This window comes from Neofelis nebulosa, chromosome 2 (genome assembly GCF_028018385.1).
Source record: "Neofelis nebulosa isolate mNeoNeb1 chromosome 2, mNeoNeb1.pri, whole genome shotgun sequence".
Taxonomy (NCBI): Eukaryota; Metazoa; Chordata; class Mammalia; order Carnivora; family Felidae; genus Neofelis; species Neofelis nebulosa.
This window is the reverse complement of record NC_080783.1, coordinates 9,477,120-9,497,840: the sequence shown is the minus strand read 5'-3', so window position 1 is coordinate 9,497,840 and position 20,721 is coordinate 9,477,120. Positions and strand designations below refer to the sequence as shown.

General features: G+C 39.4%; 1 protein-coding gene across 8 annotated transcripts in view; it reads right to left on the bottom strand.

Annotated features, from left to right (window-relative positions):
• Positions 1–20,721, bottom strand: part of TRIP12 (thyroid hormone receptor interactor 12) — a 140,983-nt gene that overhangs the window by 77,238 nt on the left and 43,024 nt on the right. For 6 of the 8 annotated variants that reach the window (XM_058702266.1, XM_058702245.1, XM_058702272.1 and 3 more), the window contains 2 exons: positions 7,424–7,549; positions 5,776–6,578 (listed from right to left, as the gene is read on the bottom strand). In XM_058702266.1, coding sequence (XP_058558249.1) covers positions 5,776–6,578; positions 7,424–7,549 — 929 coding nt within the window. The remainder of the gene's footprint in view (positions 1–5,775; positions 6,579–7,423; positions 7,550–20,721) is intronic. The other 2 variants (XM_058702287.1, XM_058702277.1) reach the window with 1 other exon arrangement.

The following is a 20,721-nucleotide window of genomic DNA, read 5'->3' as shown; positions in this document are numbered from 1 at the left end:
GTAATTACATACTAGAATTATTACAGTGTTAAGCTGCTAAATTAGTTCAACAGCTGTCTTACACCATATAGAAAACTGTCACCACTTCATTCTTTTCCCTTTAAGCTCCTCAGCCAACACCTCAGGAGGTGGAAAAATAATTTAATTATATAAGCTCAGCATGTATGACCCTATAAGACTCTAGGTAAAACCAAGAGCGTAACTCTTAAATTCTCTCCTTCTCAACTCATTCTGATTTCTTCCTTCCAGGCTGGAGGTGCAAAGCACCATGTCTCAGTCTCGGGCTGACGGTAGAGTCCTGATCTAGACCGAATTACCTTCCCAGAATTCTGCATCCGCCTGGTTCTTGTCTAGTTCTAATAATGGCCACAGGCTGCATGCAAGGCACCAGAAGAGTAGAAAACTCAAGCTGGAAGTAAGCTGGTAACTGCTGCTAGGTTATTAATAATGTGCACATGGTGTTGTTCACTTAACTAATGAGAGGAAACCAGATCTGCAAACGGACATATCAGACTAGAAATATCTTTACGGTTTTCCATAAAGAAGTTCTGTAACAGCCCAGATTTTGATCACAAACTTTCTTACATTTCTACGCCATCCATCACCTACTACACTCAGCACGTACTTTGAAACAGTCCTATTATTTCAAATTTAGCTTAAAAAGGCAAATCAGCAAAATAGATCTTGAAGCCGTTAATAAGTGTAAAAACATCTGGAGATACATTAAGACATAAAATATTTTCCAAAATCATCTGAGTCATTACATTGCCCCACTGGCTATACATTTACACTACATAAATTTTGAGAAGGTCTGTTTGCTTACGTTTAACAACACAGAGCAAGAATAATTTCCTAATGCGTATTAAAAATTGTCACGTAACACTATCTATCCTTTCTGGGGCATTCTCAAGACTTCAACCAACTGATACAGTGTGTGACCTTTGCCACTGAGCTATTTTGATCAGTTGCAGCTGGCAAGCCACAAGGCTTTGGGAAGCCCATCACAAAAGTAGCTGTTTCACTAGTTCTCCTGCCAACTCTAATTCCTCAGCAGGAACCTGCCCATCAGTCTGTGAACAGTTGCCGAAACAGCACATTGGGAAAGGTCTTCTTGCTTAAGTGTCCCAACTAAATGTATTGTATCATTTCCCAAAGGTGCTCCTTGGACTACTGCTGTCTCCCGAGGTAATGACCTGTGGTCAGGCAAATCTGTAAACTACGAGGTTAAGCAGAAGTCACCATGAGGTTTCTCACAGCCTTCAATGTGTTAACGCGTATGCTCCATCTCCCGGAGTAGTATTTGGAGTAGTATTTGGCTGTGGGAAATGAGTTTTCACAAAGTATCACGTAAGTACTGATCCATGAAGTTTTACTGACCAATCAGATCAGTGAGCCTTTACCTAAGAAAACATACCATATTCTAATTAACAGGTTCACTGAATGCTAACAAGTTGAAGAAAACAAATAACTACCCAACTTGGAATGCTTTCTATCTCACAAAGTGGTCTACTCCATTTTTCGGGTAACTTGCAGATTCTGATTCCCCGACATACACTAATCAGAAATCTGCCTCTCAACCTCTATCCACTGAATCTAATCTTGTCCCCGGGTTGACGTGCAGGGTGGGGCGGGGGGATTCCTCATGCATAAAGAGCCCTTCAAATATATGGCAGTAACTCTCAAGTCACCATTTTATATGTTTGCATGGCACGTTAACTTTACAGTTATTTTTACATTCTTTTATTGATGCTTCACAAGAATATTGTTTTACATATAACATCAGGGACTAGGCTGCTATTGTAACTATAGCCAAATGATTGGCCCAAACACACAAAACTATGAAGAAGTAATATAACTAAATCAAGACCTTCCAAATTTAAAAATAGCTATACTTCACACTGATCAAAGGCTAGGATTTATCAGTCCTTCATTCTCAAAAGGTTGCCGAATATGTTTTCTGTCTTAAGACACTCAACTTCTAGTGTACACTCTAAATTCTATCACGCATCTCATATACTAATAAGCACTATGCTAAGTCTGCTCATTTATTCCTCAAATAAACGATTATGCCCATTTATAAGGAAAAGATGACAAGCTTTCCCACAGTTGCCAGCTGATAAAAGAGCAGAACTAGAATTCAAACCCAGGCTTTTTACCTGTATAATAAGAGTTCACTATCCCCAAAATGCCATTTCTTGAAACTCAAGAGATCCCCAAAAACTACCTTACTTTGCCCCTATGTTCTTAAGTAAAATTACCAAGTACTGTCAATTCTATCGCGGTATCGCTTCTTACTTTACAAACTCTTTCCCGAAGTGACACACGTAACCATGCCTAAAATCCACCCTGCCCTGTCTGACTTCAAGAAGCCTTCCTAGATTTAGCTCACCCAATCTACTCAATCCTATGCTTCTAGTGTCATGACTGATTTCTGGAACCAGATGGCCTGGGTTTCACTCTTGGCTCTATCACTTCTAAGTTCTGTGACCTTGGGCAGGCAACCTGACCACTGTCCCTGAGTCTCCTTACCTGTAAGAATAGTATCTGCCACACGGGGCTGATGAGGAGTAAACGACATGATCCGTGTAAACTATTTACAAGTTATCAGGCACTTGTAAGAACATTACACGTAAATATCCCCTACTATTTTGTTCTGAAATGATTTTCACCTATTTGAAAATAAACAAATCTGTAGTGAATGGTGGGATATAAACCCTTGGGTTCGCACAACATTCACCTCTAAAGATGAATCAATACCAGTAAAGAAGGATCAAATTGGATTTCGTCTCCTCTGGGACCTTAACGTCTCTTAACGACCCAAAACACGGCGTATCAGCACAAGACAGAGCTCACAAGGTTGCAAAGGAAGCGGCAAAGAGAAGCAGTGGCTTCAAGTCACGCGTATCCTGCATCTTCCGATCGCTGCTCTGCCACCTGTGAGACACGTTACCTGTGCAAGTTCTCACCTCATGAAATACATTTCCTTAATAACTATCCTTAAGCACCATTTTTTAAAAAAAAGTAAGTGGATGGCCTATGTAAAATACCTCGTACTTATCAGATGCTAAGGAATTGCACCTTCTCTTGTTTCAACAGCGTAGGGCTCAGAACCAGGGTAGTGGTAGTGAAAATGGGAAAGTGGTATTTGTGACCGTACAACACACAGAGATTTTGTGACACCGAGGAAGATAATCCAAGGTGAGTTTTAAACTACTCCGTTTGTGACCACGTGCAGAGTGAGTTTCATAGACTGTTTTATTACAGCAGAGGGGTAGGTGGCAACAGGACATCCAGTGCTTTCTCACTTAGAGAAACCACGGACAACCCACCGGGGGCTGGGTTTTCTTTCAAAACTCCTGTTAACAGACTGAAGAAAAGAAAACGAGTGACCAAGAAGAGTTGAGGACATGACACTCGAGAACAATCTGAACTCAACCCTGCACTGGACTCCCCAGAAAAAAGAGCTGAAAGTGGTAAGCTCTTCAAGTAAAGCCAACTGGAAGAAAGCAGAAGTGGAGAAGTAAATTCCACTGAACATGCCACCAACTCAGCCTGGCCTGATGGCTGTGGAGGTCACGCAGCTACTACAATGGGTACGTACATATGTATGCGCGCGCGCGCACACACACACTCACACTTCTCTACTTCCTTAAAAACAGAGAAGAAGAGGTATAAAAGGGATAAGCTAACTCCAAGTGCCTAGAAAACCTTGGCAGATCCAACGGGACAGTTGGCTGTGCCCTCCCTTTTTTACCTGGCTTTTAATTCCCTTTTGACTTGAAGATACCAATCTTTTTTTTTTTTTTTTTTTAAGGTTTATTTTGTGGGGGGAGGGGCAGAGAGAGAAGGGGAGAGTGAGAATCCCAAGCAGGCTCCGTGCTCTCAACACAGAGCTCAATGTGGGGCTCCAACCCACAAACTGTGACATCATGACCTGAGCTGAAGTCAGATGCTTAACCGACTGAGCCACCCAGGTGCCCCTCAAGATACCAATCTTAATCTTAATCCAGTATCTGTACCTTGAAATTGAAAAGATTTTAGACAGATGGAAGGTGTATTTAAAATACTAAATTGGGCTGGGGCGCCTGGGTGGCGCAGTCGGTTAAGCGTCCGACTTCAGCCAGGTCACGATCTCGCGGTCCGTGAGTTCGAGCCCCGCGTCAGGCTCTGTGCCGATGGCTCGGAGCCTGGAGCCTGTTTCCGATTCTGTGTCTCCCTCTCTCTCTGCCCCTCCCCCGTTCATGCTCTGTCTCTCTCTGTCCCAAAAATAAATAAAAAACGTTGAAAAAAAAAAAAATACTAAATTGGGGGTGCCCGGATGGCTCAGTCGGTTGAGCATCTAACTCTTGATTTTTGGCTTAGGTCGTGATCTCAGTTTGTGGGATTGAGCCCCATGCCAGACTCTGAGCTGGCAGAGCAGAGCCTGCTTGGGATTCTCTCCTTCTACTCTGACTCTCCCCCACACCCCCGCATGCACTCTCTCTCAAAATAAATAAACTCTAAAAAATTAAAATTAAATGCCAAACTGAACAAAATGCTGCAACGTAAAAGATGTTATTTTCACAATAACCCTATGGTACAGATTAAAGACAAGATTTTATGTGGTGCCTACTAGTATTCCTATCACAGTTTAGCTAATATTGAATCAAGTGAAAGTACAGATAGTAGGGTTAAAGGAAACAGTGCTGACAATTGGCTGTGATTCAATATTAGGTTAGGCTGATTCAATATTAGCTAAACTTTGACAAGAATACTAGCACACTATATAGCATTGTCAAGAACCAAGAAAAGGTTCTAGCCCTATCAAAATATAAATCTAAAATGTTCTGAGGGCAAGGAAAAAAAAAAAAAAGGAAAAAAAAAAACGGTCAAAAGCAAGCTTCCTGGATAAATACTACAAAAATTAAATGCTTAAAAAAAACTATACATAAGGGCTATATTATTCTTTTGTGTGTTTTAGATTTCTCAAAATAGGAAAAAGAAAAGAACACCCTTCAGTGTGACAGCAATCATGTAACTGAAGAGGGCCGCCACCAGTCCTAATCATTCTAACGACACGAACATTCGGCTTCCCTGAAGAAGCCTTTTGACAAAAAGAGAAAGAGAAAAGTGCCTCAAGATCCCTATCTCCCGTCTAGTTTGTTTCTCTGCTTGAAATGTATTATTCCCGAATGTCAGCTCTCTTCCGCGGTTCAAGAGGGCAACACTCTTTCCCATTTATGTGGGACAAAACAAAGCCAGTGTAGGGAACATAAGAGGTATTCATCTTTAGACCAGACTCCTTCAAGGCCACAAAACAGGACATGTGAATAAGGCTTAATTTATACGAGGATACATTTATTTTGAAAACTTAGCTCACTCAGTATTTGCATACATCAAGAATGTATCATCCCCAAAACACAACCCACCATGTGATTTTTGATCATGGTCCAAAGCGACTCATAACTGAAATAACTTTCTGGTGTGCTTATAGAAAATCCAACTTGATGTCCTGCCCTGATAAGAGGAAATAACTTAAGAACTGTAAGGAGAAAGACACAGGCACTAAAATGTGACCACTTAGTAATAATAAGAAGGCAGCATTTCTTACCGGTTTCCTTCAAACTAAAGGCAGCATCAATTATTATGCACTGTTACAAATAGATCCGGTAATAAACCTGAGACTGCCTCAGGCCGGAAAAAAAGCAAAACAAATCTGACTACCTTGAAAGCATAATCACTTCTGACAAACCAAGAAACATTTCATTTTAAAAAGAGATGTCGCCATCCACTTACTTGCCAATTTGGCCTGTAATCCAGAAGGGCCAGGTTTTGATGTCTCTGACTTAGAAGACCCTGGAAGAGACAGTTTGGTTTTAGGAAGGCTAACTTTAGGGCTGAAACGAGCAGCCCAATCGAATTTTGAAGAGCCACCAGTTTTACTCTGTTCCTTTTCCCTGCTACTTCTTCTGGGACTGGGACTGGATGCCGAACGGGAACGCCTGGCCTTGTTCTGATCTTTTCCTTGTTTCACCCTGGCCCCTGGTGGCACGGCGGAGGAGGCCGAGGCAACGGCGGAAGAGGAGGAGGAAGTAGAGGCGGCAGAGGAAGAATCAGTGATGGAGCTGCACCCAGCCTTGGCCGAGGCGGCGGATTTTGAAGCCAGCTTGGTGGGTTTTGCAGATCGCTCTTCGGCACCAGTGGACTCAGACACAGAACCACTCTTTATACAAGAACTCTCTGTCCTCTTTCTTTTCTGACTCCGTGAACTACCAGCGGCCCCACTCTTTCTGGTGTGAGCCTTACTTGTCGATGGCGAGTGTGCAGATTTCAGTTGTTGCTCCTGGTCTAGATGTCTCTTCTTTGACTTACTATGTGGCTTATTCGTTTCTGAGGGGGATTCAGTACGCTGAAGTGCTTTCGGTTTTTTGGCAGAGCTGGGAGAGTTGGTCCTGTTGTAGTCTGGACTAGCACTGCGTTTCACTCCTCGAGAATTGTCTTTCTTAGGCACCTGCCCCGTTTTTTGCCTTTCTGAAGGATTGGCTCTGTCTGGATCCTCTGGTTGTGGAACTATGACAGCAGATGATGAACTGCAGCTTCTGACAGGGTAGATAAGAAGAGAGTTAGTATCAGCCGGCCATCATTAAACCTGTCGTATAATACTTATCAACTTCTCAAATCTATGCAATAAATGCTTTAAAAATAAAAAAGGTGCAAAAGTTTTCCTGATTGAGTCCAGGGCTTAATAAATACAGGTTTTCAAATGGTTAAAAACTGGGGGCATTGGGGGGGGGGGGGGGAATAGGTGTAACTTTAAATGGCTAAATATTTGATGACATGATCAAATATTTGTAGATCAGGGCATTTCTTCAGCCCAAAGATTACTGACACTAACCCCTCCCCCCCCCAATCACAAAACATGAATTAAATTTACAAGAAAAAGAATGCTTAGAACCAGTTGAAGCTAGAATACTGACGCTCTATTTGTAAATACAACTTCTTTGTCAAAGCTTTAAATAACCATTAATGTATGCATTTTTGTATGCAAATGAAGGCAAGAAAGTTTTATAGTATTGTGTTACTCCTTTCTAAAAGACTCCTACCAATTAGATCTTAAGAAATCAATGACCTTTGGCTCTGCCAACAAAAAACAATAAAAAACCTAAGGGTTTCAGGAAAAAAAGGTAAATGGCATTTCGGATGCCTATAAAAGTTTGTTAAACAAACAGGTTCTCTAAGCAAGGGCAAAACTGCATTGTCTAGAGTCCGCTGCACTGACATCACTGCAAAGATAATCAACTATTAACCCTCAAAGTTACATTCAGGGAACAATGAAAATACCTATCACAACATTTTGGGATAACCTGCTAAATTTTAATATTATGCAATGATTTAAATGCAAATAATTCTGCCTTGAAAATGTACAAGCAATGTGAAGATTTACCTTTTAGAAAGGTGTCCCCTTGACAGTTCAGAAGTAGTATTAGACTGCACTTTGGGTGCCTTAGAATTAGATTTTCTACTCTCAGGAGGGCTATATCCCTTATGTTTTGCCTGCCCTAAATGTGACCTGTCAGCAGAAAATCAAAACAGAAATCTATCAGGACACTGAGATACAAATACAGCACTGAAAGTGAAATATGTTTTCATTTTTTAAAAAAGCCTCCCAATTCTTCATTATTGACTACCCTTTTCCCAAATATTTCCAAAACTAAGTTATTGCTCTACCAAATACCCTTGCAAAAAAACTTGCCTTAGAACCGACTCAATACCCAAGAGTTAAATCAATCTTATTACCACTTTTCATGACTGAGTAGCAATATTAGAGTTACTTAAGCAACAAAGAATTTTTCAACAGTTTTACTGCAAATTCACATATGCTAAATTTTTGCAAAGCACAAATCCAGACTTTAGATCTAAACCCTACTTTTACTAGATAATGTGAGTATAACAGCTTAAAAGCTTTGGGGAAGAGGCAGTCTGTGACCCATCCCTACAATGCTGCCGATTCCCAATTTGTAGAATTCAGGTTAGCACAGTAAATGCAGAGACAGATGAAATCAATTCGCAAACAGATTTTACACAGAAAATCATCAGAAGCACTCAACAGTAAATAAACTTACATGAAATCAATAGAGTGATATTTGCTAAGAATGTAATGTACTAATCAATAAAAAAAAGTACAACAAAAACCAAGTCCTAGAGAAAGAGATAAAGAATTGACCACAAAATATTCCAAACACGTTCAAAAGATTCCATCATTGATATATGGTTAGGTTATATTTATAATAAGACATATTCTTGTGCCAGCATTGTTCTAAGAGCAAGTTTGCAGGACATGAAAAAACTGTTTTTCAGCGGTTAGGTTTTTTTTTTTTAACCTCAGGCAATGATTACATTAGATTTACATAAGCAATAAAAAGAGAGCATGCATTAATATATACCCAGAAAAGCTGGTGTTACAGAGGTGAGGGGTATTAACGTAACAGATGCAACTATTGTAATTCACAGACAACATCCATCCTTCATGTAAGGAACATATAAAAGAGCATATTCTAATGAGAATAACAAAGTCTCATTAATACCAAAGCTGTTTACTCTGTTAAAAAAAAAAAAATCTTTCAAAGGTTTTAATTCTAACATCATCTCAAAGGAACTTATAAATCAGTCACTGAAACCTCACATGATGATTCTAATTGAATCTGTAAGAATGCCACAGAGTTCTTAACATATCATACAAGTTCCACCATTTCTTCAAAAAGATGCTCTAAGGTTTCTCGTCTCTTATTTTTTTTCTTCCATTTTTCCAGAAGAGTTCAATACTGGATTCTTGAAAGAAGATATGAAATTAGCTTCTCAATAAAAAAGAAATATTTTTGGATCCATAATACCACTTTCATTTTTAAGATTCTAATAAATGATAGACTAGAACTTTCCAAAGACTTACTAGAATAGGTCAACTACTAAAAAACTCTAAGCTAGTCTTTTCAAGTGTCTTCGTCTTGTGGGCTTAGTCTTTTCAAGTGACTGTAGTAATGAATACAAGTGTTTTTCAAGCTGCTTAATATTTTTTCTGTGTAGCCAAGCTGAACGTTGTAAGATTTATCCACTGTGATTTAGTTTGTGCATTTTTCCTAAATAGTCTTCCAATGCAGAGTGAAAGCTTGTTTTAACCCATGGGTTTCCTAATATAGAGATTTAATTTGTGGGAACTGCTTTTGGTTTTGTTACATTTCTACTAACAGATCTGAGAGTTGTATAAAAAAAAAAAAAAAAAAAAGGAAAGAAAGAAATGAAATGAGTAAATTTTCAAATCATCCCATAATTACTTTTTAAAAGGTATGTTCTGTTTTCAGGGTGTACAATGTAATATCCATGGAACAATACTTATAAATTATGTCATTCAAGTTCTCTACATTCTTATTTTAGTAAAGTTTGCTAAGGATTAATTTTTTAACTAAATCACAATTTCTACTTCATTATAAAATTTAAAATACCCCTTCCTATGTTCCTTGATTATAATTTTAAAATCATTTTAAAAGAAAACTTTAAAGTCTAAAGTTAGACTACTTTGTGATAACGTTCAATTAAATATTCAGATGGCAATCTTAAAAAATGTAAATCATTAACATATTCCTAGTTAAGTCTCAAAAGAAGGAAGGGAATTCATTCTCTTTGTCAACAGATTTTGACCAACATTAACCCAATGCCTACAGTGGTGTAGAAGTAGCTGTCCTCCTCTTTGTACAGTAAATAAATTGTTCCCCGATCTTAAAATACATCTAAATTTACAGCAACTTAAATCAACTCCTGAATTTCTATTGTCCTTACTCACACCTTCAAGGAACTAAAGAATTTATCAGTTCAATGCTCAACATTAGATTACAAAAGGAAAAAAAAAATCCACCCATCTTAGAAAGTGAAACTCACAAAACTAGCTTAAATACAACAACGCCCACAATGATCTGACTGCACCTTTCCTAAAATTACTTTAAGCGCAATAGTAGTCTCACTGAGGCCTGGTTAAAAATATTTTAAGATACAAAATACTGATCGTTACTGTTCTTCTGCCTATTGTTTAAGAGGGACTTAATACATTTTCTGTAAAGGATAGTACTTATGGCATTGTGGGCAATATGTAAATAAATGGGCAGGGCTATGTTCCAATCAAATTTTTATTTACAAAAACAGGCAGGAAGCTGGATTTGTCCCGTGGGTCATACATAGCATGCCAGTCCTTGGCTTACCACAAGAGAGTAAGCAAACAGATGGTACCATAAAGAGACAATATGGGGCCTCCCAAAGTAGGGCTCTGCTTTATTATGCCCATTTATAAATTATTAAAGCTCAGAATACTGTAAAGTAAATCTCCATAAAATAATAACACCTAATCTAGCATACCCAATCAGAATATCACAGTATTCAGCACCTAACAAGCCTTGATGCCTTTTAGCTCATTTCAACAACTCCCTGATTTATCAGACCTTAATGCTCAACATTAATCTTTATTAAAAAGCATAATCTAAGACCCAGTAAAATTTATATACACGATAAATCAAATTTGCAAGAATAACACAGTAAAATTCATGACAAAATCTTTGTGATAGCACCAGAATGAGCCCATTTAGTAAAATACAACCCAAGGATAGGCAGATAAATGGGTGGGTGTGTATGTTCAGGAGCTTTTATATCATCCTATGGATATTCCTGAGGAAAAAGCTCACTTTCTGCAAAATCTAAAAATAATTGGGCTAATGGTGAAAATAAGATTAGGCATAGTGCACTCAAACCTATGTTATTTTATGATCACATTCCTAACAAAAACATCACCAACTTTAAAGATTAAATCTCCCCTAACATTTGCACCAAATAATCACAGTTGGTCCACTCTTTGGGATCTTATATTTGCGCTTTCTCCTTTCGAGTGTGAATTTTTAGACATTTTCTCTTAAGACCAGCTTCAACAAAATTAAAAAAATACAATTCCGGGGGAGACTTTCCTTTTTCTCATTTTCTTCCTTTATAAATACAGGAGTAAATGGTTTTGAGCTTCCTTAGCGTGTTTAACCAGGCAAAGTGTGGCGGTTCTAGAAGTCACTGAAATAGCACCTCCTGCAAATGAATTCTTTAAATCATTTCTGTAAGATTTTTAAGCTTTTTCATAAGATCTTCATAAATAACCAAATCTTCCACTTTAATTGAAAGGCTATCCCATTTCAGTCCATATGTTAACACCGGAGGAAACACTGCCTATGAGCCAACAGTTCTTCCACATTGTATTGACATCATTTCCCTATTTAGCACGTGTATAAGGGCCAGATCACATTAAACAAACCCAGCTGACAAGAGAACAGACCAATCAACTCTGGGTTATATGCTTCCAAGACTCAAATGCCTCTTGTTGCCTTTTAGGAAAATCATAGTGACTGCCCCTTTCTAGATACTTTAATTTACTTTTACTGCTATTTATGAAAATAGTTGGTAGTCCAAAGGGTTAAAAACCATCTCTAATCCAGAGGGCATCTAAGAAAGGGCAAAATCTTGTATCAAAGAGCTCTTCTTCTCTTAATGGTAGATAAAATGAGTGACTAGTTACGAGTAGTTAATACATCACGTCTTAAATTTTGTCTGAAATTACTTTTCGTGCCAGACATATTCACAATTCAAATACATGTACATACTACCAAACAAATTATTCGGGGCTTCATTAAATCTCCAAATGTTTTTTATGTGTATACAGACACATATGCATTTTTATGCCTTTAGATTTTATATACACAATTAACATCATAATTTTGTCTTCTGAAAATTAAATGCTTTGTTTATAATGTTCATAAATTAAATGCACGTTTTAAATAAGTCACTGATTTGCAATCATCAGGCTGGAAAGTTCAGTTAAAGCATTTTAAACAAAAAGCTCACTAATGTTCTCAGCAAAATGCACTGTTTTTCTATTCTGATCACAAAATGGAAGCTGATTAGTCTGACCAGTGTTCCCATGTTTAGTTATGGCAAAAATGCCAGCCTAATGGATTCTGTAATTTACGGTAAAGAACTCCTTATTTATCTCATAAAACAATGTTTTAAACATCACTGGCTCTCCCCTCTAGGGAACATTTTGAAAACATGTTAGGGAACAGGGTGTTACTGCCATTTAGCGAGTGTGGACCTAGAGGTAAAAGATGCCAGCCACGCAAGTATACAGAACAGCAGGACCCCATGAAAGACTGTCCCATGACCCAGACTGCAAGTAGCCTTGGTAATATATGAAACCCTTAGGAGAAAACTTGAAATCTGGCCAGGATATAGGTGAAACAGATGCTCATAACTTCTCGGCTTCTATTCGTTTTGCATGGTTTTTATATACCATTTCTCCAGTTATCCATGGGAATCAACAGATTACCTTTTGGCAGCTCTACCATGGGTCACGTATCATTCTGAAGAAGTCTACAAAGAAAATGCTGCTTGTGGCATTTAAGCATGTTCCTGTAGCTGTCACATTCAATAAACTCAGACGCAGATGCGAGCGTCTGGAAACAGTGCCATCTTGTGTCAAGGCACCCAAGCATTTACCTACGGAGATCTTATTTATTATCTTGAAATGAATTAAGAAACACAAAATATCCGTCTAAACAGTTTAGAAACATAAAATGTTTCTAAATATATAAAACGTAACGTAAAAATAAACAAGTAGAAGGAAAACAACTGATAAACAAAAGGGGCATCAAAATAAAGAGGTTTACATTATATGATACAAACTCTGTAGAGTGGGAGGGAGCACTAGATGGGACAGGACGGAGTTGAGAACTACTGGAACAAACTACTCATTTCAACAGATTTGTCAGGTTTGCCAACTCAAATACATGCAAGTCATGACAAGGCATATAAATATGGATAACACACAGTCTAGTTCCTGTCCTCAAAGAGGCCAGTGCCTCATAAAACAAAGTGATCTACCAGATGCTATTAAGTTCTCAACAAAGGGAAAAATTACTTCTAGGAGGAGAATATAGGCTTTATAGACTACATGGCATTTAAACCACACCCCGAAGAATGAAAAGCTGAAGAAAAAGAATGTTCGAGTCAAGCGCAGAGTATAGGGAAAGGCAGAGGCAGGAAAACACGAAACCCACATGGCACCTGGCAAATGATATGAATTTCCCGGAGCACAGAGCTACAATAGGAAACAAGGTTTGAAAGGACAGGCCAGGGTTTAAATGCCTTGTCAAAGGATCTAGATTTTGTCCTTAGTAAGGCTGGCACTAGGAGACTGACAGAGTTGGAAACAGTGAGGCAAAAGCAAAATTTCTGTATGTTCAACTACCCAGGGTATACTAAGGACAGGTGAGTAAACAGAAGTACTTACTTCACTGTGTAACAAGAACAAGGCAGAAGGACTGCATGTAATTAAAACTGTGGAAAAAGCCCACAAAAGGGAACATACAGCTCATTACACTTGCACCATTCCCCCCCGCCCCCCACCACCACCATTTTACAAAGTAGTTGGGTAAGGAGTATAAAAACGAAGATAATCCAAAGTAACTTAGTCATCAGTGATAGATGAGTGATGCAGTATTGAGTATTTCATAGCTAGACTGGCTTTTATAACTGAGTAAAACTTATTAAGACCACCCAGAACACATACATTTAAAGGTATGACTATGTGATAAACATTAATTTTTTTATCCAACTTAATTCTCAGATGACACTCAAGGCAGGTCTATTTCCATTTTAAAGATGTAGGAAATGAGGCTTGCACAAAATCACCCAGTCCCTAGGCAAGGAAAGGTACAACTGAGCCCAGGCATTCTGACTCTCTCAATCTGAAACCTGGCAGCTGTACCTAGGGACTCAGGGGGAAAAGTAAAAGGCCTATATCCATAGCTATGAAGTTTTTTCCTTCAGCTTCAGAGCTGGTACCTCTGTCCCTAATTGTATACATGTCAGATTAAATGGCTTAAGGTTTTACAGATGATATGTGAGAAAAATGGAAGAAAAGATGTCAAAAAAGGAGACCTCCTGCTTTCTTTTGCTTTCCCTATTACCAAAAAACTGCCTTCCATAGGTGATGCTAAACTTGCTGTTCAACTATTGAAGAAGCTTTTGTATATATTCATTTTTTCATTCACACTAACACTCTTCTAGGAATGCATTCCGATATGGAGAAAACATGTGTGAAAACTGGTGTGAACATCAGATTCCCTCATATTGAGGGACAGAAGGATCACAGCAAAGCCTCAGTAAGGATAAGAAATCATCTACAGCAGCTGACATCTTACAGGTTCCCAATATGCTTATGATACGACCTTTTTTTTATGATGTGACTTTTAAACAAAATCTCACAGTTGGTGAATAAAGCAAGATACCTATACTGCAAAGAAAGTTAGCAAAACACATGAGATATTACTCTGCTGGTCCAAGGAAGAACTTAACACGGGTAACTATTAAGAATCCAACGTGTTGGGGGAACCTGGGTGGCTCAATTGGTTAAGCGTCCAACTTTGGCTCAGGTCATGATCTCACGATTCTTAAATTTAACCCCACATGGGGCTCTGTGCTTGACAGCTCAGAGCCTGGAGCCTACTTCAGATTCTGTGTCTCCCTCTGTCTCTGCCCCTGCCCTTCTCACGCTCGGTCTCCCTCTCTCTCAAACACACACACACACACACACACTCCACTGTGCCTAACTTCCAACTACAATAAAGTAGCTTCTGTTCCTCCTCAGACCAAGGCAACCATGCCACTGTTTAACACAACCTTGTAAGGGTGCCTGGGTGGCTCAGTTAAGCATCTGATTTTGGCTCGGGTCATGAACTCATGGTTCATAAGTTCGAGTCCCGCGTTGGGCTTTCTGCTGTCAGTCACAGAGCCCACTTCGGATCCTGTCCCCCCGCCTCCCCCGCCCCTACCCCACTTGTGCTCTTTCTCTGTGTTTCTCAAAATAAACAAATAAACTTAAACAAAACAAAACACACCACCACAACCCTGTAAACCTTGCCTCCAAAGGTTGTCCAAAGGCATGATGGGACAGACAGGCCTTCTCAGCATTACCAAAGCATCACTAGAAGTGAAAAGGTATATGCAAATATGGTTCTGTGGCTAAAACTCAAGAGTATCTAATTACAGCAGTAAGATTCACCATTATTAAAAGAAGCAAGTTAGCAAGTTACCTGGCTAACTCTAGTATACATGTTTATAAAAGCAGTTTCAATTTGGTCCTAAGAAACAATGAGGTCATTTTCACACCACATTAACTCCGTCTCTCTTTAATGTTCTCCTCCTCCCAAAGAAGATAAAGCTTGAACTTCCATCTGCCTCAGCGAAGGTCAGGATAAAAAAAAGACAAAAGGTACGTGCAAAAAAAAGAATAGGAAAATGCTATCCATACTGGTTGAGTAGGAGAATGAAGAAAACATACCAGACGCATGGCTATGTTGCACCAAGTAGAATACAGGGGAACGAAGGGTCTGTTGTAGACATGGGAGGAAGAATGAAAATGTTTCAGGGGCCTCTGACAGCTATAATGTGCCGTTTACAAATACCCCATTTCTCCTCTGAGCGGGACACACGGTGGGGGGGCACTTGCCGAACTACTCGGAAGTTATGTGCAGCTGCATAACTTGCTCTGTCAAGGGAACGTGAGTGGAAATGAAACCCTTCTGGGGGAAGACTTGGAGAGCCGGAGGGCAATTCAGCGTGCTCTCTTGTCAGAGCAATGCTACCCGAGTACCGAGTGCCCAGACTCCGCGAGCAGGGCCTGCAGCTGACCCAAGATGGCACGTCCGCTGGCGGCTCGACTGTCACCTCTACGGATTACTGAGCTGTGTGCTCCCTCGGCAGGGTGCTCCAGCCACCCTGTTACACAGCCCATTTAGACCGTGCCCTATTTCAGTTCTTCCTTCACTGCAGTCAATCACCTTCGCATGACCTTTCCCATAAAAGGCAGTCCTATCTCTGGGCCTAGAAATGCCAAGAAAGTAAACCTTCTTATTGGGAGCCCATACCAGTATTTGTTGAACACCTACCACTTAAGAGCAAAGTAACAAGTGACATAAAAAATTACAAATACAATCCACGCCCTGTAACTAATGACACCACGTGTCAAGTAGAGAGAGACAAATATAGCTGACATGTAACACCTGCTTTGCAACTGCTTCTTCAATTCAGCCTTCAGAGGCCAAATCAATGAGGTCATCCCTAGAAATGTTTCTCACCTGACTCTAATAATCACCTGCACGCCCATTTCCCCCACTGAGTTGGAACAGCTTATAACAAAGGTTATTCTACTCTCAGTTTGATAACTACCAGCCAGCATGGGGCTTACTAGCATGGTGTTCTATAAACGAACGAGAACGATCTTACACTGAGTTGGGCTTACAAGTACATTAAGGCAGGACAGGACTCCTTAAAGCCAAAAGAGGCTTGATTGAAATAATGCACACACACCTCCAGATTGAACACAATTGCTAATCAATCAAACCTAGAGAAGGCAAGAGTCTACACAGCTCTCAAGACCTAAAAAAGACTGAAACTTCACAGAACTTTAATACACACATACTAATATATTTGTTTTTCTCTGTTCATCTTCTCCCCTAACGCAGGAGATGTGCAGTTGGCTACTTCAGATTCGCATCTTCTCTTTGCTACCAGGAAAGAGAAAGCGTCCAGTCTGAATCATGTGATCGCCCCAGCCCCATCAATGAACTCAGAAAGATGGGAGAGTTGCAGATTCTCCCAGCTTTGGCAAAAGGCTGGCCGGCGCTGGCGATGGACAGTCAAGAGCTGAGTGAAGATCATGTTGGAAAAGAATAACTAGGGGCGCCTGGGTGGTTCAGTTGGTTAAGCGTCTAACTTGGTTCAAGCTCAGGTCATGACCTCATGGTTTCGGGAGTTCGAGCCCCACGTCAGACTCTGAGCTGACAGTGGAGGGCCTGCTTGGCATTCTTGGTCTCTCCCTCTCTCTCCACCCCTCCCCGGCTCACCCTGTCTCTGTTTCTCTCAAAATAAATAAAACTTAAAAAAAAACAACAACAAAAACAGAATAAGTACCATTCAAAACACACGGGTGAAGAACTGAGGGAGATCATTCAACAAAAGAGGGTTACTGTGACAAGAGGGGCTCATGTCAGCTGAATGCTTTAAAGGTCAGTTCTCCTGTACAGTGGTACAAAGGGGGATTAACAAACTTATTGGTATGCTTATACCAAAAAATATTCTCAAACAAAAAAATATTTTCATTCAGATCTCATTCCTCAAACCTGAACATCTGTCCAATGTTTAACCTTGTTAGTATAAAAACACCAAGAAAATTAATGTGATTTTTTCATTATTAAATTAACAGAAAAATGCACAGTGAAAATAACATGAATAGAATGATGAGAAAAAGCACTCTTTTTCCTGATGGTGATAAGTAAATGGATTAAAAAAAAAACTTATGTGAAACAAATTGACTGTAAAAAAAAAAACAAAAAACAAAAAACAACTCCCTTTGACCAAGTGGAGACACCTGAGGGTCGCCTGGGTGGCTCAGTCAGTTATGTATCCAACTCTTGATTTCAGCCCAGGTCACGATCTCAGGGTCATGGGATGGAGCCTATACTGAGTATGCAGCCTGCTTAGGAGTCTCTTTCTCCCTCCCTCTCCCGCTCCTGTTCTCTTTAAAAAAAAAAAAAAAAAAAAAAAAGAGAGAGAGAGAGAGAGAGAGAGAGAGAGAGAGAGAGAGAGAGAGAGAGACCTGAAATACAAACATTTAAGCCTACGCAGAAATTTTGCCCATTACAACCATTTAACTATCCAAAAACTAAAAAGTAAATCTGGAAAACATTGTATAGTGGTTCAGTAAATCATGTGGCCATTTGTAACAATTACCAAAAAAATTGTAATGATGTGAGAAAATGTTTGTTAAGATGCTGAGTTTTGAACAAAGCAGGATCCAAAACCATATTTATAGTGTAATCAGATACATGCTAAGCTGTATTTTAAAGGCAAATAAAAACCAAAATGTTAACACAGACCTATCTCCGGATATTTATTTTTGTGCTTTTCTGTATCCATCCCACTGAAATAGATTTTTAAGCGAAACACAAATCTATTTCCTTTCTGTATAATTAACACTGGCTAAAAAAAAAAAAATCCCTGCTCTGACAATGCTAAGAAAAAGTTATAACCTATAGATCTCATAATCGAGGTTTTACTCTGTAATGAATAACTAAAACTTTGAAGACAAATTTTTTTTAATGGGGCTGGGCAGGTGGAGAGGACTGGATTCAACCATTTCCTCACTCCATTAAAAAATCCGATAGAGTACAGAAAAGAACAGATCACCTATAAACCAAAAAACTACACAAGAAATGGAAAGGGAAATAATAGAGGAGGAAGTCTAGTTAATATATGGACAGAGGAGGACAGGAGAAACAGAGCAGAGAAAATAACCAGGAGATATGAAATACATCCCAAAGATCCAAATTCCTTTTAGCTTAAGAATGAATGAAAACTGGGGCACCTGGGTGGCGCAGTCGGTTAAGCGTCCGACTTCAGCCAGGTCACGATCTCGCGGTCCGTGAGTTCGAGCCCCGCGTCAGGCTCTGGGCTGACGGCTCGGAGCCTGGAGCCTGTTTCCGGTTCTGTGTCTCCCTCTCTCTCTGCCCCTCCCCCGTTCATGCTCTGTCTCTCTCTGTCCCAAAAATAAATTTAAAATGTTGAAAAAAAAAAATTAAAAAAAAAAAAAAGAATGAATGAAAACTAGTCTCCTAAAAAGAAAGGAAAACGTAAATGACCTTGATTTGGGGGATGGGCAGGACCGGTCACAGGAGGGACACTATGCAAAGAAGAGCCTAATGCAAGTCTGAAAGAAAACAGTGAATACAAAAATGAATGCATTTAAAAATTCTAGGAGGGAAATACTGCTACTGAAGTCCTCAACTGAATGAGTGGAGGTTTTTCCATTATACATACTTCATACCCTCTTCCAAGTCCTTCATCATAGGAACTGAGCGGTTTGTGCAGTAAAAACAGTTTGGCGTGACGAAAATAATCACTGACTTAGAGTCAAGTGGTTGGAAATCAGGTCCTGACTCTACATACCAGTTGTAGAATGCTGAGCAAACTACCACATTCAGAGAATAGGGGTTACCTACTTATTAGCAGAGCTCCTCTGAGTCTCTACTAAAAGAAGGCGCATAAAAACATTTGCGAGCACTCCACCGGGGCACTATTGTAGTGGTTGCTCTCGTGCCCATCAGCTGAAACGCTGTACCGCTATGAATACATTTTCAAGACCACGTCTATTTTTGAGTCAAAAGCCTAATAGCAGCATTTTACTTAGGAAAGCTGGTCAACAGGAGTCAGCTAAAGAGAACGAAAATACAGTGGTAACTGCTCCCTCCCAATTTATCCCAATCTTCTCTGTCTCCCCCAAATCAAAAGAGAGGTTTCTTAGAGGTTAGTTCACTTCTAGTACAGCACAGTCTACGAGGGCTTCCAATGTCATTCTGGGCTTCGGTGAAAAGGTCCTTTCCAGGCTCAAGATTCTATCATGAGCAAAGAATCAAGCTGTCTGAGAGGGGAAAATAAAATTCAAACGAACAAATTTGCATTCTTAGTCAAACTGGTTCAGACTTTTTTGGCTAATAGTCTAAACTTATACGTCATAGTCATTAATTACACTTATCCACATAAAAAGAGGAAAAATGTATCTATTCAGAGTTATTACTAAATTATGGTACAGCCACACAATGGAACATCAAGACTTTAACAGTCATGTTTTTAAAACAATTTTAAGGACACAGAAAATGACACAAATGATTCTGGGTTTCTAAAAGGGGGGGGTGGGTGGGAATTGGCCCTCCTTTGTGTGCTAATTTTCTGGGGAAATGTTTTTTGAGGATATGTGAAAGTTGAAATTGTAAAAACCGAAATGGGCTACATTATGGGAAGAGAGAAGGGATTAAAGTATAAAAACCCTAAGTATACTCTGCTTTATTTTCTTCAGCATGTTTTCTGCCATTCCAAACACATTTTTTTTTCCAAGCACATTTTTAAATTCTACACTTATCCTTCACAACTGAGTTACAATTTTTTTTTTTTTCAAATCGTTATTCTCAAGTATGGCTGACAAATCATATTAATTTCAGGTGTGCAACAGTCATTTGACAAGTCTACACATGACTCGGTGCTCACCATAGTTAGGTGTGGTCACCATCTGTCACCATATATTACAATATTACTATGTTTTCTCTATGCTCTCCTTTTCACATCTGTGACTTATTTTAATACTGAAAGTTTGTACCTTTAATCCCCTTCACCTATTTCCCCCATCCTGCCGCTCACTCCTCTCCCCTCTGGCAACTACCAATTTGTTCTCTGTATGAGTCTGTTTCTGTTTTTCATTGGTTTGTTGTTTTTTTTTTAGATTATACATATAAATGAAAGCACACGGTAGTGTCTTTCTCTGACTGACTTAATTCACTCAGCATGATTCCCTCTAGGTCCATCCATGTTGCGGCAAATGTCAAGATCTCATTCTCTTTTAGAGCTGGGTAATACTCCATTGTACATATGTACACCACATCTTCTGAATCCATCTTTCTAATGATGGGTGCTTAGGTTGCTTCCGTATTTTGGCTATTATAAATAATGCTGCAGTGAACACAGGGATGCATGTTTGGAATTAGTGTTTTTGTTTTCTTGGGGTAAATACCCAGCAAGGGAATTACTAGACTGCATGGTAATTCTATTTTTAAT